The 23434-nt window shown below is 41.0% G+C and overlaps 1 protein-coding gene across 4 annotated transcripts in view; it reads right to left on the minus strand.

Moving 5' to 3' along the window:
- vps13d (vacuolar protein sorting 13 homolog D) overlaps positions 1–23434 on the minus strand; it is a 261410-nt gene that overhangs the window by 108420 nt on the left and 129556 nt on the right. For all 4 annotated transcript variants that reach the window (XM_080215376.1, XM_080215379.1, XM_080215377.1 and 1 more), the window contains 13 exons: positions 20643–20748; positions 18825–18977; positions 18509–18644; positions 17120–17167; positions 15612–15762; positions 11985–12195; positions 9604–9851; positions 8058–8249; positions 7802–7928; positions 5472–5614; positions 5159–5289; positions 2936–3111; positions 583–706 (listed from right to left, as the gene is read on the minus strand). In XM_080215376.1, the coding sequence (XP_080071502.1) occupies positions 583–706; positions 2936–3111; positions 5159–5289; positions 5472–5614; positions 7802–7928; positions 8058–8249; positions 9604–9851; positions 11985–12195; positions 15612–15762; positions 17120–17167; positions 18509–18644; positions 18825–18977; positions 20643–20748 (1946 nt within the window). The remainder of the gene's footprint in view (positions 1–582; positions 707–2935; positions 3112–5158; positions 5290–5471; positions 5615–7801; positions 7929–8057; positions 8250–9603; positions 9852–11984; positions 12196–15611; positions 15763–17119; positions 17168–18508; positions 18645–18824; positions 18978–20642; positions 20749–23434) is intronic.

Consider the following 23434-nt stretch of genomic DNA (forward strand, 5'->3'; position numbering starts at 1 on the left):
TAGTTTATATTGTTGCAGGTTCAGGAATTCTGGACTCCCATATTAATGTTTTCAGCCACACATAATGACACTGAAACAGTCAAAAATTGGCTTGAATGTCAAGGATAACTTTAGCACCACTATATTAACCCAGTGCTAATAACATAAACAGAAGAAATTTTAAATAAAATTTTATGAGTGTTACTTGTCTGAGTTCTTGGCTCACTGTTTTCTTTTATATTTAATTCAATTGCCTGTCTAATATAATCTGTCTCATCCTTGAGCTTTTTCCCATGCCCATCAGATGTAAGTGGAAGATTGGAAATTCCCTCCCCTTAACCAACAGAATGTAAAAGTCTAAAGATTGACTTGTTCTTAGACATAACCAGTCAACTGTGTATAAATCTCAACAGGTCAAACAGATGACACATCCGCAGAATGAGTCATCTTTTATTTGTGGTGACTACATATAGACAAGATAAATTCTTTGCAATTAATCTTGTGCTTTCTCCTTCACTATTCATGAGGAGTTGATTGCAAATCGTGAATTGAACTGTGGATGTGTGGATTTAAGTGTGGTAAAAACAGCCCATAGGGATTTACTTCTGAAAAGTTGTCGATGCGGAACGGTGGTGGCAGCTGTTCAGAGTTGCTGAATGCAATATGGTACGTCGCTCCTTTCAGAGTGATCTCCACTCGCAGGAGGTGACAATTGCCTTGAGTATCTCTGCAAAAAAAAAAATTGTCAAGTCAGAAAGCCCTTCAAGCCAGGTTGTTACATAGCACGAAACAATAAGAAATATGAAATACAACTTTAAACCAACATCACGTCTTTGTGACTAATTGCATTGTTAGATCCAACTCCTGTGAACTCAGCATTCTTGTTAAAAACACACACTGATTTTCAATAAGTTAGGCAGCTTCTGTGTGCACAGATACGGTGGAACCTGCTGAGTACTTCCAGCATTTTCTGGTTTTATTTAAGAGTCCCAGCATCCACCGTATTTTGCTTTGGTGCTCTGATTATCTTCCTGCTTTTCATAGGGAGTCTATCTGGGATTCTTCCATGGAGGGAGGTCCTGCAGTATTTTGCTCACATACATGTTCTTCACACAATGGACAGTGAGAGCACACAGGATATTCAGCTATGAGGTTAAATGTTAAACATGATTTTGTACTCACAGGGACAAGCTACACTCAGGAATTCTGTATAAGACTCAGGGAGGAATCACGGCCAAGTTTCGACAAACTAGTTTAGGAATCGAGGGCAAACGTAGCACGTTTGTTGTCATTGTGGTTAAAATCGAATAGCTCAGTATAAGTTAGATATCAAACTTGTGTGTGCCATCCACAACACATTTAGCCACAATGCCACAGGATAGGGTGTCCAGTGCTTGCCAACATGCATAAATCAAGTATCAATAAGCCTTCTGTTTTTTTGCACATTAGTCTTTTATTCAGGCTGGTAAACATGTCATAGTTTCATCACAATGACTGGAATATATATAATCTTAACAGGATAACAGTACTCGCTGAAGAAAAATATTAACAAATGCTGAAAGCTTTATAGGAAATGCAGTAAATGGTTAAAACAAATCCAAACTTGTACTGTTGGTTTTGTGACGAGTGCTAGAAAACACTCTTTATCAAAAAGGAGATTGTGAAAATCATCTCCAGAAACAGTTGCAGTTTTTTTTAAGTTTACTTATTAGTGTCACAAGTGCAATGCAATTAACACCGCAGTGAAGTTACTGTGAAAATCCCCGAGTCGCCACACTCCGATGCCTATTTGAGTACACTAAGGGACATTTAGCACGGTCAATGCACCTAACCAGCATGGACTGTGGGAAGAAACTGGAGCACCCGGAGAAAACCCATGCAGACATGGGGAGAACGAGCAGACTCCGCACAGACAGTGGCCTAAGCCAGGAAATGAACCTGTGTCCCTGGTGCTGTGAGGCAGCAGTGCTAGCCACTCAGCCACTGTGTCACCTTATACAACTGAGGGGAACATCCTTGTACAGTGGAGGTCTTCAATTCTGTGGCACCTAATTTAAAATGCTTGTCTGTTCCAACTATTTTGGATGCTACAATCTATTTCCAATGTCACTTTTCCAATCAGAAATCAACACTTTTACGTTCACCATCCATTTAAAAATCCAAAAGGAAATCCCGAACATCAGAAAGTAAATGGCTGACCTTGGCAATACCTAATCATGGAGGAAGCTCCTTCACAGAGGTGAATTGACTCATGCAGCAACATAGTACAATAAATTCTAGGACATCCAAATACGAAATGAAGTGAAAAGGGTAAAAAACATGGTGAAAGTAAGCAAGTGCCCAGTATTTCCATTATCCAATCAGGAGTTACTGAGCCTAAGTTCACAGATGGTAGATCTAAAGTTGTAACCCAAAAGTAAAATAAATAAACTAGCACAGCATGAGGGCCTAAACAGGTTCCTAAACTAGAATTTTACAGATTTTTGACCATGGCCTCTTCACCCCTTCCTTCTGATGTGGGAAAGCTACACTGGCTCTCAGTTAAGCCATGCCTCAATTTTAGAATTCTTATCCTTGGTTTCAAATCCATCCATGGCCTCACCCTCAATCAGCCACACCACACCAATTCTGGGTTTTAGAGCTCTTCTGATTTTAATGATAACACCATTGGACCTGTGCCTCCAGGAGCCTTCAGCTCTGGAATTCTCTCTCTAAATTTCTCCACCTCACTTCCCCTCTTGCCTCCTTTAACAAGTACCCAACAGGCAATTAAATTTCCCACGACAGAAGAGTGAAACACTCCTGCTATGATGCGTGACCAGAAGAATCCTAACATCACACACTGCCACTGACAGCAGAATTACCAGTTTTTGATTTCCAATTAAATCTACATTTTTTGAGCAGAGATCCTGGCCCGTTAACTGGTATTACATTTCATCTGGGTTACTAGTCTCACCTCATGTTGATGTGGAAGGAGTTGTTCTTGCTCACCTCGAAGCCACCCGACCAAGTGCAATTGGCAACATCCATCAGACGCACACATAATAACTGGTCATAATCGTTTCTTGGCCAATGAAATACAACACTGGCACCAGGTAGAGTTGAGATGTAACCATCTGGATTTTGCGTGCCCTGAGAAAGTAAGTTACAATTAATATTACAATATTGGCGAAGCAGTGAGCTGCATAGTGTCAGAGAACTGAACACTATCAAGGCCACACCTTGGGGCTGGTGTACAGTTTTGGTCAACAAGCCAAGGGAGGCATTTAAGCCCTCGAACTGTTTCAGAAAAGAGCAAGACTGAGGGCAAAGAAGAGGTGGGGCTAGAATAGGAGGAGGGGTGGAAAACAGCACAAAAAAGTGGCAGGGAGGGAGTAAAGGAGAAGTGGGGGAAGAAAGGTATGAACATAACATTTTGCAGTCTTGGCATGGTTGACCATATTATCTCCTCCACAATCATCAAGCTGCTGCAACAGTTTACTTCCACCTCCATTACATTGCGAGATTTCACCCCTGCATCACCTCATTTACCACTGAAATCTTCATCCATGCCTTTGTTGCCTCTAGACTTGAATATTTTAGTGCACTTTTGGCCAACTTCCCAGGTCCTCACCTTTATCAACTAGAGGTCATCTAAAACTCTTCTGTCCGTGTCCTATCTCGGAACAAGTCCCACTTACCCCTTGTTCGTGGGGTGAGATCAATATTGGCTCTCAGTTAGGTCATCTTAACTCAATCTTAAAATGATCATCCTAGTTTTCCAAACCATCAATGGCCTTACCCCACCCCACCCCTGTAATCTGCTCCAGCACTAGGTCCCTCCAAAGCCGTGCTTTTGAACATCCCTGATTTTAATCACAGGACCACTGGTGGCCATATCTTCAGGGGCCACAGCCCTAAGCTCTGGAATACTCTCTGCCTTTTGAGCTTATGTCATCTTGCTCTGCCATTGCAGTTTAGCTTGATCTGCATCTACCTCTACTATATGGTTCTTCCATCTTATGTACCCGTATATAAATATACACCTCCCAGTCACCCCTTCAATGTTTGTTTTTCTATCCAGCAGCAGATAAGGCTCTCTAATTTCATCTACTGCACACTTTCGGGGGCTCCTCAATGCTTACTTCATCTTTTGGTCACTTGTCCTATGTGGTTTGGTATCAAATTTTGTTTGATATCACCTCTGTGAAGCACCTTGGGAAATTTTACTAAGTTAAAGGTGCTACATAAATAATTGGCTGTGCTAAGAATATCCCAAAATGTTTCAAATCTAATTAAATACTTTTGAACTGCAGTTATTGTTGATTTATAGACACACAGAAGCCAATTTGTAACAACAAGAACCAACAAACAGCAAGACGAATGAGTAATTAAACTGTTAGTGTTGGCTGAGGGATAGAAAAACAAACATTGAAGGGGTGACTGGGAAATGTATATATTTATATACAGGTACATAAATAACATGGAAGAACCATATCATGAAGGTAGAAGCAGAATTAACTAAACTGCAAAGGCAGAGCTAGGTGTCATAAGTTTAAAAGGTAGATTTCAGACTGTCGGAAAGTGTTGGTTAACAGAGAATGTGAAACTGACTTCTAGAAAAAGTTGAGGTGAAAACCAAATAATTAGTTAAGCAGCAGCTGAATGACATGATAGCAGGACCGATAGCATCTTTCCTAATGAATGAACTAAAATGAGTCGAATGATCTTCCTCACACCTTCCTTGTGCTAACGCAGGCATATATACCAACGCAGTTTCAGAGAGAAAACTGGACAGAGCACTTAATGTGCAATATCTGTGCAATGCATTAGTATTTCAGAAGAAATCAAAAACAGTTCAATAATATCACAGATGGGTCAACTGATGGCTAAAACCACTAATGTGCAACGCTGGAGTAAGCTGTTCATATTACATTAACTGGTCCAACATCCACTGTCTTGGGTCTGCTCAGATTATTCGTATTGCAGTTTATTTTCTACCATACCAGTCTGCAAATACTTCATATAAGCTATTGTACAAATCAAATTCCTCTCCCTGTTATTTTAATAAATGGTTTACTTCAAAGGAGAAAGGGGCTCAGTAAGTGTGTTCAACGTACATCTGATATCGTCCCTTGAAGTTAGAGGTTCTCTCTATTTAGGGATACATTTGATTTTAAAACTAGATCACTATTCCTACCAGGCCTCTGGCGAACTCTCGTTGCGCGAAGGCCAGCTTGTGTGAAGATTTGTTGTCCAGTAGATATCGGGGTGCAAACGTCACTATGTTGGTATCTCTGTAGCGTCCTCTACCTTTCCTGATATCAATTCCTGAGACACAAAGATGAAAGTAAATCAACTTAAAAGCAATAATTGCTAAGCAAGTTCAATTGCAGTCTCTGCACCAAATCTGTTATAATTAAACATAGTGAAAGTATAATCAGAACGAGCTTAAATCCTCAATCCTTAAAGATTTCCCCATTAGGTCACTAAAACACGTTATTCACTCTCACCGATACTGTAAATGAGTCCTGGCCTGTTCCCGTGCTGAATCACTTTCACTGCTCGTACACCACTGCCTCCATCTGGGGAGAATCCCTGACACCAACCAGGAACGGCTTCTGGATGGATCCCTTTCCCAATCCGCATGGTACACCTGCAGGGATCAGAGAGAACAAGAGGCTAAATCCATCCACTCACACACACAGGTCACTTGTCCTAAGAAGACTTAACAACAGACAGTACCACAGAGTTGCTAAAGAGGCCACCTGGCCCATTAAGTCTGCTCCAATTCTGACAGAGCATCCCACTTACGTCCTCCCCTATCTCTGTAACCCCACGTATTTACCATGGTGAATCCACCTAACTTACATATCTTTGGATGCTGACGGGCAATTTAGTACAGCCAACCTACCTAACCTGCGCATCTTCAGACTGTGGGAGGAAGCCCACACAGACGCATGAAAATTCTACACAGGCACCCAAGGCCAGAATCGAATCTAGGTCCCTGGCATCATGAGGCAGCAATGTTAACCACTGTGCCACTATGTGAATTCACAGATGATGGTAACATGCACGGTAATGTCAGGAATTTAAGAGGAGGAAATAAAGATTACAACGGGATTTACACAAATTCAAGAAGTGCTTCAAGATCGTGGACTGGCTTTTGATGTAGATCATTACGTACTTAGGAATACAGGTACAAAAATTTAGATACAGAGTGGACCATAAGTAGGTTAACATTGATAGGAAAGGCGACAGATTTGGGAGTGGTCATTAGGGAACGGTTAAACATCCAAGCACAACCTCAGGAGCAAACTGGGGTCTGAGCTGCATTGTCTTGATGGTTCAGTGCAAACAAGGCCCATGATACTAGGGTTATGGTGCGACCTTTTCTGGAGAACCGTGCACCGTTTTGGCTCTCCCAACTCCTCCCACCTCAAGGAGGACATTGTGACTCTAGAGAAGGTATAGAAAGAAAGAGGGCAATCTCCAGTTGAAGTTCACTGTGTTATGAAGTTGGATTTTGTGTAATGGGTTTGGAATTGTCAAATAGGCATAAATTTAAAGGGGATCTGGTTCACATTTCAAAATTAAAGGGTATTGATAACATACAAATTGACAGATTTTGAGGTGAAGGGGCAGGTAGTACTAAGGCAGTACATTTACTTTGAGGAACACGAAGTGAGGCTGGATGTGCAGAAGCTTGTTTCCCTGAGTAATTAATCTTTGAGAACAGCATTGTCCAGTTGGTAATGAGGGCTGGCCCCTAAAGTTAAAGTTTACTTATTAATCACAAGTAAGGCTTACAGTAACACTGCAATGAATTTACAGTGAAATTCCCCTAGTCGACACATTCCAGTGCCTGTTCTGTTCAAAGTGCCTAACCAGCATGCCTTTCAAACTGTAGGAGGAAGCCTGAGTACCCCAAGAAAACCCATGTAGACACAGGGAGAATGTGCAGACTCCACACTAACAGTGACCCCAGCAGGGAATCGAACCTGGATCCCTGGCACTGAGAGGCAGCAGTGCTAACCCCTGTGCCACCCTCGTCCTTCAAGGAGATGTCAAGATATATTTATGAAAAGCGAAGTGATCAGGCAAAAGAAAAGCAAGCTTAGGGTGAAAAATATTGACTCCAAGGGCTTGTCTGATTGCCTTTGAAGGATCAGAAAATAGTTTGACAAGTGGCTTCCTAAGTTGGTTACAGATACCCCTATTTCTGCTTGCCTCAGGAGGTGGAGCAGGAGGAGGATGGGCACATGCAGTTAAATCCAACAAAACGTTGTTCTATTCATTGGGAAGGATAATTGGTCACTGGTTCTGGTCACCATTTGCTAACTCTTGCCAGACATGTACATGTCTGAGGGCAGAATGAAGGCAGCTAGGTAGCACTCACCTTCAGAACTGAATGTTTTGATTTGTGCTGGGACCCATGAAATTCGATCCAACATTATCTTCATCTTGACGAAATAAAGCAAGAGGCAAGTGTGTACGTAAGTGTAGGAAATTGAAAGTGAGTTGCAAAATTACAGTTACAAGATCAAGAGGGTTGGTTTTACAAAGGGATAAAAACAGGTATTTAGATCAAGGCCAATGGTCCATTTGTAGATCTACATCCAGGATTCACTCAGCCACACAGGTGTGATGAATAGAAACATCACAGCTAAGAACCAAACTGATTTTAAAATCTTGTGATTCCCAGCATCTCCAAGATAAAGTAGACCTTTGTAAACATTTAACAGCAGGACAGATCCCGCCTATATTTACAAGTTATCCACATTCACAATCATTACCCAAGTGCATCAGATGAGCCAGGGATGCGCCTGCATGCTTTACTCACATGTTAGGTTGCTCCTTGTCTGTAAAGCTGAACAGGAGGGGGCTGAGACTTCGTGCAAGCTCATGTTCCTCAAACTGTCCTGCTGCATCAGCCTTGGCATTGTCCTGTCGAAAAATTAGTGGCAGCCCTGAAGAAAGATGGGAATGAAACAAAACTCTTCAGACCACTGATTTTCATGCATCACTTGCAGTTTTGAAAATAGACAACAGTGCATCATGGAGCTATTGTTAATTTGGAATTTGAACTCTTTTCTAACCTGTCTTGTTGAGGAGCCAGTAAGGTGCAGAAATGAGTATCTTCAGGGAGCCCTCTGCTCTGCACACAATTCGAATGCTTAGGTTCAGCAGGCGTTTTTTGGTGTCATAAAGTCGCATACGGACATGATAGTTAGTGGTTCCTGCTGGTATTAGGAGTTCCTTACACACAGGAAAGTTTTCTAGTGTAATTCCTGACAAGTAGATTATAATAAAAACATTTTGTAAACAGAAACATTTAGATTATGCCTAGAAATCAATTGAAGTTATTTTGAAATATACTGCTCAAACAACATCACCATTCTCCTTCCTAGAGATAACTTGTGGTAACTGTTTCATATTTAATTTATTAACACATCTAGGATATGACATTTGTAGAAAGATTACCATATATAATGGATCACTGTGATTGATAGTATTCAGCATGCAATGAATTACTTCAAAACGCTCACTAGTTTCACGTAGATGAGCTGTAATCATGATGTATACAAGATCTCACAAATAATATTGAGGTGATGAGCCAATTTATCTGTTTATTTTAGTGGTGCTGTTTGAGTGAGGAATGATAGCCAGGACATTAGGAGAACGCTATACTCTGAGTTGTGCCAAGTGAGCTTTCACATGCATCCAAAATATTTGTTCAACTCTGTTGTGGAACTTAAACACAAAGCCTTCAAGCCAGAGACATGTTATCCTCTGAACCAAACTTGTTTTTAATGCCATTAGGCATCCAGATCAAAAATACCCATCCATTTAGTTGACAAGGCTTCCACCTGACAGCATACAGGAAGATGGGAATGAAACAAAACTCTTCAGACCACTGATTTTCATGCATCACTTGCAGTTTTGAACTGTTGTCACAGAGTCTATCAGAAGCATAACTCAAAAGTAGGCATAACACATTTATTGTAGATTTGTTGAGTTGTACTTACCTCAATGCATAAGAACAATCCATCTGCTTTTTCTAAGATTTATTTATCAGTGTCACAAATAGCTTTACTTTTAACACTGCAATGAAGTTAGTGTGAAAATCCCCTAGTCGCCACATTCTGGCACTTGTTCAGGTACATTGAGGGAGAATTTAGCAAGGCCAACGCACCTAACCAGTACGTCTTTCAGACCGTGGGAGGAAACACATGCAGGCACAAGCAGAAGGTGTAGATTCCGCACACGCAGTAACCCAAGCCGGAAATTAAACCCTGTCCCTGGTCCTGTGAGGCAGTAGTGCTAACCACTGTGCCACTATGCTGTCCTACACCCGCAACAGAAAGTTTGAATGGAAGATACTTTTTCATATGTAAGGTCTCTACCTATAAACAGAGTTTGTTTCTCTTCCAGATAATGAGAGATGTGCATTTCCTGCCTTTGTGTTTGATTTAATTTTCTCACAGCATGGCAAGAGCTGTGCAACTTACCATTACAGAAAATCAGAAAAGTGCTTCTGCACACTACAAAATGCAGCCTATTTTATCATCTAACAAACTGACAAATTCCCTCTTCACTTGTGGTTAGAGGTAAAAAGGATACAACAACAATGAGACATCTTACCGAGCTCAATGTTCTGAGATGTGTCAGCTGTGTGCAGCACAGCGTCTTTCCCCGGTTTCAATGGTCCATTGATGGAAGTGCCTTTCACATAGTAGGAAAGCTCACAGGGCAGTAGATTTGTCAGGACGAGGGTGGGTAGCAAGTAGATGGTGTGACCTGGCTGTCGGTAAACTTGCATAGCATTGCCAGACATCAAATTTAAGGGCAAGTAATCAGGGTAGTTCTCCTTCTTAACTGCTACACAGTACCTAGAAGTAATAACAAAAACTTTTTAACCTCTCAACTTCAGCTACATGGTTAATAAACAGTGCATTGGACCTTTAATGTTGAAAAATGTTCCAATGAGTTCCACACAGGTATAATCAGGCAACAATGGAAGCTGTGATAATACAGGTGATTTAGCAAGTGTCGGCCAAAGATATATTTTAGAGAGGGCGTTTGAGGAGTGGAGGGAGTTAAATGGGGATAGCTTTAGGAACACAACTGCAAAGCACGTGGCATCGATGGCTGAAGACAGTTACCAGTGGAGCAAAGAAGTGGAGAATGTATAGGACAGCCAGTGCCAGTGAAACATCTGGAATTAAGAATATAATGAGGACCACAAAATCAATGTCGATTGTTGGAAAAACCCACTTGGCTCACTAATGTCCTTTAGGGAAGGAAATCTGCCATCCTTACCTGTTCTGGCCTACATGTGACTCCAGGGCCACAGCAGTGTGGTTGACTTTTAACTGCCCTCTGAAATGGTCTAGCAAGCCATTCAGTTCAAAAGGTGACGAAGGATGGGCAATAAATGCTGACCAGCCAGCAATGTCCACGTCCCACAAACAAATATTAAAAAATAAGGAAACGAGTTAAACATAAGCATCAGAATTTTAAAGTAGAGGTGGGGTCTGCACTTGAAACTCTTAAGGTACAACTGAAACAAGTTTCAAAGGAATGTTCATTTCATACAGTTTATTTCCCTTATGTAGAGCCTAATTAGGGATAGCTTTATGGCTTAAACTGGGGACATTTATCAATGATATGGAAAAAAGTGAACTTATCTTTTTCCCCCCAAATGATAATATCAAGTACAGAAGGTTTCATGATTTAGTGTTTACTGATTATACTTCTGAAAACTGAGGAACGTTGCAACGTCTCTAACTTTCCGCAAACTTCAAAAGATTTGATTTCAAGTCCGAGCTTGAGTTGAAATCCCCAGAAGTTGTGCAAGTCTAATGTTGTGCTGAAGCAGTGCAGTGTTCTGGCCAGGCCATACCTGGGAGTACTGCAATCTGTTTCGGTAGACAGCTACTCAGGCCCTCGGGGCAGTGCAGACAAGTCCAGGAAAACTAATGCCTGGCATTACATGGAGAAACTTTCAGGAATAATGTGGCAAGCTGGTGCTCCAGTTTCTAAAACAGACGCTTCAAGGAATCTTATAGCAGCTTAATAAATAACAGGTAAAATATACCTGAAACAAGGTCTGCTACTTCAAAGGATGTCAACACGACGGCACTGGTTCATGGTTGTGAAAGGCAAAATTAGGGTTGACGTCAGGGAGTATTTCTTTACACAGAACGTGATAAACATCTGGAATGCATTGCCAGGAAGAGAAGTTGAAACCTGGACATGACTCATTTAAGAAACAGCTGGTTCCTATAATGTGAAATCTGTAAGGCTGGTTTTTTTGTAAGAACGACATCAAATAGGCTTGAAGGGCTGCCTTCATCCAAACCTATTTTGTATCTTTGATTTGAGGAATATTATACTTTTTCCAATAAATATGACAAAATTTACAACATAAGCATCAATGGTTCTTCTAAATAAACTAAAATTAAAAACCTACATAAAGAATAAGAAGTGCTTTTGTTGAGCTTTGGCAACCAAATGTGCTTAAATTTTTGTGCAGCGGATACAATGGAAAAATTTTAAGCAAGAATTAGCTGCACAGTAAAGTTCTCTCTACATAGCACAGATTAGATGCTTCTACTTTGCCCTAATAATGCGATTTGACCCCAAAATCAGTGTCTTCTTTTGCTGTATACAGCATTCCCCATTCTATTTCGGCGACTGTTCAATGGCAGTTTAGTGCAAGGGTACGACTAATGTTGAGATTTTTGGCCAGCTTCTGAATTGCAATTTTAATAAGGAAAAAAAGGTGCATGACCGGAAAGCCAGTGGATCAATTTGCATCCGTGGAGAGCAAAAAAGGGGTCAAGTGTTTCGAAGCTGGCCTTTCTTAAGAACTGGAATTTTCATATGCAGTAACTAAATGTTGCTTTATGTTCTGAAGACTGTACAGGAAATATTGTAGATGACTGTTGGTCATAAACTTACACCCAAAACATCTTGGGAATTTACAGAAGTAGGCGCAACTGCCAGAACAAATTGGGTACCTGTATGAACAGCTGTCATCACAGTCTGATGAATGACACTCGCGCTTGCTGCTGTTCACCTCCCCTACTTTTGCCACACTGGTCCAGTGGATGGGTGTTTTACAGAAGAACAGCCCAAGTCCCTTTGGTCTTGCTTGTAGACGCCAAGATGTTAGGTGCAAGGGAATTGCTAACGAATCGCCTGGTACCACTGCTGGCAACACCACAGGTTCTGAAATCATTGGAATTAGTTTGCATAAATTTGAGAACATACAAAAAAACAATGAACAATCTTTGTAAACTGTTGCCTGAGAAAATAATAGTACCAGTACTAGTCTTGACTCACTGTGATGGCACCCAAGGCATTGAAGCTGAAAGAGGCAGACATTGCATTTTTCCATTATTCTCTCAACTGATCACAGATGAGGAAGGCCATTCAGCCCATTTTAACTCATTTATCTGAGATCCTAACTGCAGACCCCTCTGCCCAAATATTGCAGCATCCAATTGGAAAATGGAAAATTGGGCAAAACAGAGGCCCAGTAGGTTAGCACAGCTGCCTCACAGCTCCAGGCACCCGCATTTGATTCCCAGCTTGGGTCACTGTCTATGCAGTCTGCATTATCTCCCAGCATCTGTGTGGGTATCCTCCGAGTGCTCCGGTTTCCTTCCACAGTCCGAAAGACGTGCTGGTTAGGTGCGTTGGTCACGCTAAATTCTCCCTCAGTGTACCCGAACAGGCGCTGGAGTGTGGCTCCTAGTGGATTTTCACAATAACTTCATTGCAGTGTTAATGTAAGCCTACTTGTGACACTAACAAATTAATGTAACTAAATAATCCTGGGGTCTTTTTTATCCAACTACTGTCTCAAACAAAAACAGAAAATGCTGGAAAATCTCAACAGGTGTAACAGCATCTGTGGAGAGAGAATAGGATCATTCAGACTCAAAATGTTGGTTCTATTCTCTCTCCAAATGCTGTCAGACCTGCTGCGATTTTCCAACATTTTCTGTTTTTGTTTCAGATTTCAGAATCTGCAGTATTTTGCTTTTAACTGTCTCAAAATTGACTCTGATTACTCTGTGCCAAGAGAAATATCCAGACTCCACTCCTAGTGGTTTGTATTTATTTCCCCAGCCGTACTCTCAGTTTAAATTATATTCTGCATTTATTTTTTCCATTCTTAAATCTACCCACACGGTTATCTCTCAGACATCACCCCTCCAGACAGGAAGGCTCTCCAGTCTTTGCTCATATTTCAGGCCTTTGACATAAGGAATCAACCTTGCCGCGTTACTCTGCAAATGCCTAAGGCCTGAAAGTGATGTTTGTGTCTTGAGGATCAGAACTGGACATGCTGCTCAAAGTATGATCTTCTCAAAGAACTAGACACTGATCTGATTACATTGCTCAAAGCTCTGTTGGTTTTGCTGACTGCTGTTCTGCTTTGGTCTACTAGCAGCTCGTGTAGATAGGTTATTCAACCATGGAACCGTCACAGCCTAAACACTGTCCACAGCTCTTTCTAGTGTGGACTAGCCACAGGCAGTTATTGATGAGAACCCTATTTGATTTTCCCTTCATCAGCCCAGGCCCATGGCCTTAATTATAACATGAAAATGAATCAAAAGGTGCATTAGCCAACTGAGCCATTGGAGAAACACAGTCATTACAGTATTAATAACACAGAACACATAAGAAAATTATCTCTGAGCTAACAGATTCCACTCTGTTTTTATCCAAAAAACAAAAATGAGAAAACTGAGTTATGGTTGCCTCAGGCTATGAAATAAATGTTATTAGTGCTAAGAAATACATGATAATAGGTTAAAAAGGATTTCTCATTTATAGAAGAATGTAGAGTTGTAAATAGTCATTTGGCAGTACAGAACTTGAGTCTTGCTAAAAAAGACATGCTATCAAAGCTTTTTGTCCTACACTCATCAGGACAGCTATGCAAGATAAACCAACAGTATAGGGAACAAGAATTTATACTGCGTGAGAAGAGAGTGCTGATCGGTTGGCAAGTGGACCCTGATCGGTAGAGGTGTTGCCCACAAGAATGCAACAAAACAGTTAACTGCCAAACCTTTGTTTCAAATTAAAACTAAGTTGACTCTGATTGTTCAAGACATTGCCATTTGGAATGAATGAGGGAATGGCTGTCCCCCAATCTTTGTTTACTTGAAAAAGGCACAATGTACGAACATGCTGCTTCTCTCCGCAAAGGACAGGGCCCTGTTTATGAATATGTGGCTTCTAGTAAGTGAGCCCAATTGACAATCTTAAATTTGTTTGTGTAATTTTTAGCACAATCAAGATTGTTTAACAAATGTTGTCCAATCAAGGAAACACATCTAATGTTCAACACTATGTTTGGAGTTTTGCAAGCACAGGCTAGTTGGGTACAATCAAAACTTTGCTTGTTGGACACAACTGAAGGACACACTGTTTAATACAATTTGCCAGTTATTAGGACATATAGACCACATACCTGGCATCACACTGGCACTGAAATTCATAAACCACATAATTCATTTGTGTGATAGGCAGAACATCTTTTTGGCTTGAGGGCAGTAGCCTGTCAGTGGAGAAAACGATCCCTGTTGGCACTGCATAGTAACAGCATGCAAAGGCTAGCTTCACCTGTTACTCAAATCTTTGAAACACCTCCCAGATTAACCTGAGGTAGGCTGGGCATTTTTCAGGGCCAAAAATGGCACCTTTGGCCCATTATAAGTTTGTGCAAAATACAGCAAGCAATCATTTGATCAGGGCAGCCATTATCCCGCAAGATGGTTTTGATGTGCCTTATTTCAGCATCAAGCTTGCACGATGACCAAATGGCTCCAATCCTATTTGGTAAAAGAAACACTCTTTTCCCAGCAATACTGAAGTCTCAAGTGTTCACACGCTGCCAAGGAGAGTAACTAAGAAATTACCAATTTAGATTCTGAAAATGACTATCAATTGTACCTAACACTATCTACTTTACAACTGAACTGACCAAATCCATCACTAACAAAAAGTGAGTGGATGGTCAGTTATGAGATTAGTATGTTTCACAGTGTTCTATAGTTTCTGATGACAGACCTTAGACAGGATGTTTAAGCCATCAGTTTAAACAAAAAAAAAGCTGGTTGTTTTTAAATTCTGCGTAGAAAATCTAAAACCCAAGTTTAAGTTTATTTATTAGTGTCACAAGGAGGCTTACATTAAAACTGCGTTGAAGTTACTGTGAAAATCCCCTAGTCGCCACGCTCTGGTGCCTGTTCAGGTACACTGAGGGAGAATTCAGCATGGCCAACGCACCTAACCAGCACATCTTTCGGACTGTGGGAGGAAACCGAACACGAGGAAACTCACGCTAACACAGGGAAAACGTGCAGACTCTGCACAGTGTCCCTAACTTGGAATCGAACACAGATCCCTGGCACTGTGTGACAGCAGTGCTAAACACTGTGCCGCCCTAATATTAGTGTGTTTTACTTTGTAGACAGCTTAAGCTTACACCATAAATGGATGGGCTGGGTTTGGAGAGCCTGATGATTTTTTTTCTGGTAGGATTTGCCCTTACTGATGTACTGTTGAACTATTGCTGGAATTCCAGAATAATTGTTAAGGAACGTACTGATGCACTGACTTACTGTCTGGAGCAGATGGGCTGTCCAGTCGCAGTTCCATGGGTACCTCCAATTTGTTTTTCACAATCAGCGCTGAGCGGACAGTTATCACTTTTCTTGCACTCCCCTCCAGAGTCACAGAAAAAACAACCCGGACAGGTGGCAATGCCGAGAACTACCGAGAAGGGAGAAACATTGTTAAGGGCTTCTTTTATGAATAGAATGTGACAATATGACGAACAATACAAGAAAGAAAATCAGATTCATAATATTTATTTTACAACACTAATGAAAAGATATATAGACAATTGCAATCCCTATTTAAGGTTGGGTTTTCAGAGAAGCTGAACACCCAATAGCCAAGAGAGCATAGAATATGCCTGAACATATATTGTTTACAGCAGTTTAGTTTAAATTTTATTTATTAGTGGCACAAATAGGTTTTCATTAACACTGCAATGAAGTTACTGTGAAAATCCCTTAGTCGCCACACTCCGGCACCTGTTCAGGTACACTGAGGGAGAATTTAGCATGGCCAATCCACCTAAACAGCACATCTTCCGGACTGCGGGATGAAAGTGGAGCACTTGGAGGAAACCCATGCAGACACAGGAAGAATGTGCAGACTCCACACAAGTGACCCAACCTGGAAATTGAACCCAGGTCCCTGGCACTGTGAAGCATCAGTGCTAACCACTGTGCCACCTGGGTTGTTTATTATGTAGGGCAAATTTCCAAACTACGTGTTTCCTTGCACAAACACTGAGCATTAATTCACTACACTGGCCTTAGTATGTCACAATGTTAATTTGGCATGATATGTTAAAAATTTGTATGTAATCTGAACCGATCATTTCTACTTTCTATGAATATGTCCGAAGTTAAATATCAAGATTCTTATATTTGATAATGTTAGACTCATGACCTGATCAGGTGCCTGCAAGGAAGAACGTGCATTTATACAGTTCCTAATCATATTAGGACAACACATCAAAGGAATTCCTTATTCTTAATGTGAACAAATACACCTGAGAAAACTTCCTGCTTTCCTTTGATTAGTGTCACAGGGACTTGTATGGTCACAAAACAAACAGAAGCTCAAATTTAATGCTCCACCCAAAACATGGCATCTGAGGCAACGCAGCACTCCTTCAGTAATGTGCTCAAATCTTAAGCTTGATTAAGTGTCAAATCCCGGGGCTTCGACACACAAACCTCTCAGTCAAACGACACTACCAACAAATTGAAGCAAGGCAAACCGGAGAGATAATTCAATCAGATCAATGAGCAGCAGAATTAAATGCAACATTGTCAAAAATATAAATCATGAACAAGATTACAAAAATCATAATCTATAATTGATAACTGAACATTGTTTTTGTATTAACAAAATCAATAACGTAATCACAGACAATGTTAATAAAAGGGCAATGGGGGAATTATTATAAATTTAAATAAATAATCTGAAATAATCAAATTCAAAATAAAGATAGATTAAAATCTGATAATGGGTGTACAGAAAGAATGCTTACGTAGACATGAGGATGTATTATGTTGGTCTTGCTGATGGGACTCCCAACCTGCATTAGTGAGAAAGTGGATTGGCATTATGCACACAACAGATCATCAACTTTACATCAATGGTTGGAATAAAAGCATGAGAAGTTTTATGTAAACTGTGGCATACACTTAACATCGACAACCAAAATCATATGGGTAATTTTAACCCAACCCTGCTTGGTGGCAGCAAACAGGCAGGATCAGAGCAGCCTATCTTCCCACTGAAGTGAATGGGCAGCCAATCTTATCCTGTCAGTTATTCATAAGGCAAATTAAGATGAAAAATTTCTCCGTGATTTAGTTCAGTACATAATTTTCAAGGGATTTCACTTTGCAAAGGGAAAAAAGACATTAATTAAGCATCACAGCTCAATGGAAATTTGCCCTTACCCAATTCGTAGGTACCCACTTTCCAGTTAGTCAAAGTATCTTCCTTGTTTTTTGATTTATCATTGTTACATGTATTAGCATACAGTGAAAAGTATTGTTTTGTGCGTGCTATACAGACAAAGAATACCGTGCATAGAAAAGGACAGTGTGCAGAATGTAGTGTTACAATTACAGTCTAGGGCATAGAGAAAGATCAACTTTGTGAGATAGATCCATTTAAAAGTCTGATGGCAGCAGGGAAAAAGCTGTTCTTGAGTTGGTTGGTACGTGACCTCAGACTTTTGTATCTTTTTCCCCAATGTAAGGAGGTGGAAGACAGAACGTCTGGGGTGCATGGGATCCTTGATTATGCTGGCTGCTTTGCTGAGGCAGCGGGAAGTGTAGACAGAGTCAATGTTTAAAGTTTATTTATTAGAGTCACAAGAAGATTTCATTAACACTGCGGTGAAGTTACTGTGAAATTTCTGATCGCCACACTCCGGTGCCTGTTCAGGTACACTGAGAAAGAATTTAACATGGACAATCCACCTAACCTGCACATCTTTGGACCATGGGAGGAAACCCATGCAGTCACGGGGAGAACATGCAGACTCCACACAGACAATGACCTAAGCCAGGAATCAAACCCAGGTTTCTTGTGCTATGAGGCAGCAGTGCTAACCAATGTGCCACCTCGATGGATGGGAGGTTTGCGTGATGGACTGTTAACCCTAGGAGCTTCCTAGTCAAGTGTGTCTCAGTACTAAAGCCTGCATATTTAACAACTCAGCATTGAAGATTGTAACATTTTTGCACAGGCAATAATTTACCAGGTGTCTCACACTTTTTAAATGGCAAATGATTGTACAAATTGTTTTCTGAAAATGCGGCAGCTTCAACACTGCAGAATATCAAATCATTGTTCAAAAATATAGGCTCTCAGAATTGTATTGGTTTTGACAAATGACATGCTACCAGTACATCATGCGTACCATGGAAGACTGGTTATTTCGATCAGGTGCTGCACACCGGAAGAAGGTGCCTACTTTGTCCACAGACACTGGGCTCACTTGTTCCCATCCATTCACCCGCACTAAAAGCTGATGAATCTTCAACTCATGAGTGTGTCTGTCAGTACAAAAGCAAGAATAAGTAACTGCTGCATCTTATGCAAATATAGATATGACCATACAAAAGATCTTACATCAAAATGTCACCATGACTGACACTGCATGCATATAGTCGCTGATTATTGATGAGATATACAAAGGCTGTAGAGCGAATACTGTGTTATCTTATTTCATTCACCTGTGTCTTAGCTTTTCTCTGGCTTCAAATTCAAAAGGCACTTCTTCTCCTGGGAGCACCTCCCGCCATTGGCTAACATTGTGCATATCATCAAGTTCTGCAACAGATCCTTCATGTATGAAACCAGGACTCTCACTGTGAGAAAGTGCCACTCTACAATGGGAAACAGCAGCAACACATGCATCACTGTCAGTGTATTACAGCAGTCTCATTCACACCCAACCCACATGCTCTGTCAGTTCAATCAAATGACAATGTGTTTCCAAGATTCTGAAAACTTCAAATTCTGCACTCTGAAAGAAACTTCATTTGGAGAAGGGAATCAGGGCACCAATTGAACCAAATGCTTGCTGAATACTTAAGCAAATGCGGCTTGATTTGGTATCTGCATTCTCCATATCAAACCTACCATATAGTGAGGCATCAGCCTTTTCTGCCAGTGCCCCTTCACATCTGAGGCTTGGATATGTATTTGCATATACTAAGCCTAGGTCTTAACAGGGAGAAGAATAAAGAGGAATTAATATTGATTTATTCAATGCAAATTATATTGATTTCTTTCAGAAAATATTTTGGGATTCAGTGTGTGACTAATTTGAGTTGTGACATGGGGTAAGTATAACATAATTGGGAGGAACATGATATTCTCCAATACTCGGTTGTTCCTCACACTTATCATGTTCTGTTGAAGATTAACTGATCAAGGTTAATTGAAAATGTCAGTTAATAACCTCACTATCATTGTACCACATGACAACCAGGATGATTGAAAGAAAACTAGGTGAACTGCAAATCTTTTTGTGTGTAAAAATTCTCACGTTCGCTGAGACTGCAAGCACATTAACAACTCAAACTTGCATAGCAGATGCTTAACATATTCTCAAACTTCTACCTAGGATGGGAGGGAGAAAGCAAACACTGGAAAAGAGTGAGGAAAAAAAAGCAAAGCACAGTGGGAATGATAAATTTGAGAAAGCTTTTAAAAAGTGGAAAGAGATGTAACAAAGCAAGAAAGAGGTAGGGTATTTGGAAAGTGTGTTCTAGAGTACAAGTAACATTGCTGTGTCACTGATACTGAAACGTGAGGGGAAAGGGGAAGGCAGCACAACGTAGTGGAGTCAAATGTCAATAATAAATCTGTGTACGTCAACTTGTTTCACAGCCTTAAAGCTTGCTGTTCTACAGTTTTGTCAATTGTAGCAAATTGCTGCTGAACATTAAGCACAATTACCAGGATAATCACACTACTGCACCAGTGACTAAAAACATCTAAAAGTGGGAACAAAAGCCCACCTGTACTATATTAAAAAGGGACATTTGTTTTCCTCTCTCTTACAAGGTCACTGTCTGTATGGAGTTTGCATGTTCTCTCCGTGTCTGTGTGTTTCCTCCAGATGCTCCGGTTTCCTCCCACAGTCCAAAGATGTGTGGGTTAGGTTAATTGGTCATGCTAAATTGAGCCTTAGTGTCAGGGGGATTAGCAGGGTAAATATGTGGGGTTAGGGATAGGACCTGAGTGGGATTGTTGTGAGGCAGGCTCAATAGGCCAAATGGCCTCCTTCTGCACTGTAGGGATTCTATGACTCTATGAACTCATCAGCCTAGTTGTTCAAACAAGAATATGTAGATATGTATTTGCTTAACCCAATGATAAATACAGACCCAGGATTTACACCATCAATTGACAAGGAAAGCAAAACTCTAACCCTTACCGGTTACACTCAAAACTAGATCAAACATATGTTATGGGAAGATCTGCACCGTAAACCAATATTGGAATAAGAGCTCATGAAATGTTGTACAAAAGGGATTTCATACCTAGTTGGAGTGGTGGTGAGTGTGGCAAACCACATGGTGCAGCCAGTGTGGTTCCGGAGGGCATATGGCACAAATGGCTGCCGTCGTTTCGGTATCTTCCCTTCTGCTGTAAAGGGAAAGTAAATGAGTTAGAATGGAAACCACGGGGTGTTAGAGAATTTCCAGCTGGAGATGTGGTGTCTCTTTTTTGAAGTTCTGAATAAAACATGAAGCTGGAAATCATACTGAATGATATTTTACAAATGCTAGACACACTTATAGAAATAACTTTGTAAAGTATGTAACATCTGTTAAAATAGCAGATAATTATTCTAAACCCTCTAACATTGCTCAGTGGAATTTCATAGCTGCAGTTTGACATTAATTTAACAGTGAAACTTCCATAATAAAATTGAGACAGACAGGGACTTCGGCCAATTGTCCACTTTTCAGATACAGATTGATCCACTTGTCTCATGCCTTCAGAAGAACAATGACTACAACACCACACAACCTCTGCAAGACGTGCCAGATCATCAACACAGATGCCATCATCTCATGTGAGAACACTATCCACCAGGTACACGGTACCTACTATTGCAACTCGGCCAACGTTGTCTACCTGACACGCTGCAAGAAAGGATGTCTAGAGGCATGGTACACTAGGGGGACCATGCAGATGCCATGACAATGGATGAATGAACACCGCTCAACAATCACCAGGCAAGAGTGTTCTCTTCCTGTTGGGGAACACTTCAGCAGTTACGGGCATTCAGCCTCTGATCTTCAGGTAAGCGTTCTCCAAGGCGGCCTTCACGACACACGACAGTGCAGAGTCGCTGAGCAGAGACTGATAGCTAAGTTCCGCACACAAGGACAGCCTCAACTGGGATCTTGGGTTCATATCATACTATCTGTAACCCCCATCGCCTTGCCTGGACTTGCAAAATCTCATTAACTGTCCTGTCTGGAGACAATACACATCTCTTTGATCTGTGCTTAATGCTCTCTCCATTCACATTGTCTGTACCTTTAAGACTTGATTATCAGTAAAGACGCGCATTCCAATCATTATTTTGTAAATTGAGTTTATGTCTTTATATGCCTGTTTGTGAATAGGACTCTCACTCAATTGACGACGGGAAGCAAGCGCTCCGAAAGCTAGTGGCTTTTGCTACCAAATAAACCTGTTGGACTTTAACCTGGTGCTGAGAGACTTCCACTTGTCTTAAACAGGCCTGTACCCTGCATAAATAATTATACAGACCACTTACAAAGGCACTATGATTGGTTTAACATTGAAAGTACTTGCCTCCAGGAGCTAGAACAGTAATTTGGAGGAAAAAAGCTCTTTTAAATGTAGGAAACTACTTTTTGGTAAATCTTCAGATGCTTGATAGAGCTTCAGAATGAATCTCATTCTAAAAGAATGATCAGTCTCAGAGGTGAAGAAAATGCTGGAAATTTCAGATCTGTGTTCTTTGAGCAGAATTGATGAAAGGACAGGTGGGATTTTAAAATCCTGCCCAAGGACAATGGATATTTCATGGTGAGCAGGGCAGCAGAATTCCAGCAATTAACTCTGTTTCCCTTTCCACAGCAGCTGCCAGACCTGAGTATTTCTAGAATCTTTTGTTTCCTTTTCTGGTTTCCTGCAACCATGGCATTTTACTTTTATATCAGAGCTGAAGAGTTGGTTTGAAAGATTGGCCCATGCCTTGCATTCCATCCAGTTAACTATGAGCAGCAAGCATCATTGGAAACTTGTACTCCAGAGGACCCAACATCAATTCCTTTGCAACTTCCCAACTTTGCTCAATTATTGCTCCCCAACTGCAAATACACTAGTCTACACACTCTTCCTTATCACATTATAGAACTTAAGATTCATCATAGAATATTCTACTCTAATTCATATTACCCACGTATGATGCTGTGGAACTGTTTCAATCTTTCCTTTCTGCTTTGATCTAGATGAAATGAAAATCACCACAGTCCTGGAGGACCATAGGCTGCTCTTCCCCTTTTTTGAGAGAGAGCTGACTGGGTAGTGATTTAACCTGAGGGTCACCACACCTCAGGCGAGGGGCAAGGTTGAGAAGGCTGACCCCTCATGAATAACCTCAGCAGTATGGGGATTGAACGCGCATAGTTCACGTTGCGTAGCGTCACAAACCAGTCATCTAGCCAAGTGAGCTAATTGGCCCCAATTTGACCTAGTTATTTAAAAGTTAAAAGAAGCAACCTCCTTCCTGATCTGTTGCATATTTTCTCCTATTCTTTGCAACTTACTACGGTATACTTTATACATTAAGGTTTAGTCCTTGACCTAGGTTTGTCAATTTAAAACCTGCTTAATTACCAAATGAAATCCTGAATGGTTTGTTCAAAAATCTGATGGGGTGGCACAATGGCAAGCATTGCTGCCTCACAGCACCAAACACCTGAGTTCAATTAGGTGACTGTCTGTGGAGTCTGCACATTTTCCCCATGTCGGCGTGGGTTTCCTCTGGTTTCCTCCCACAGTCCAAAGATGTGTGGGTTAGGTGGATTGGCCATGGTAAATTGGCCCTTAGTGTCCCAAGATGTGGAGGTTAGGGAGATTAGTGGGGTAAATGCGCAGGATTACGGGAATGGGGCATGGAATGGGCCTGGGTAAGATGATCTGTTGGAGAGTTGGTGCAGATTCGATGGGCCAAATGACCTCCTCCTGCACTGTAAGGATTCTAATAATTTGCACTGTGCGTTACGGACTGGGTCTCAAGTTGCATATCGGCTTTGGATTAGTATCGCTTGACTACAACAAATATACT

This window comes from Carcharhinus amblyrhynchos, chromosome 30 (assembly GCF_965287045.1).
Source record: "Carcharhinus amblyrhynchos chromosome 30, sCarAmb.v2.hapA, whole genome shotgun sequence".
NCBI classification, from domain to species: Eukaryota; Metazoa; Chordata; class Chondrichthyes; order Carcharhiniformes; family Carcharhinidae; genus Carcharhinus; species Carcharhinus amblyrhynchos.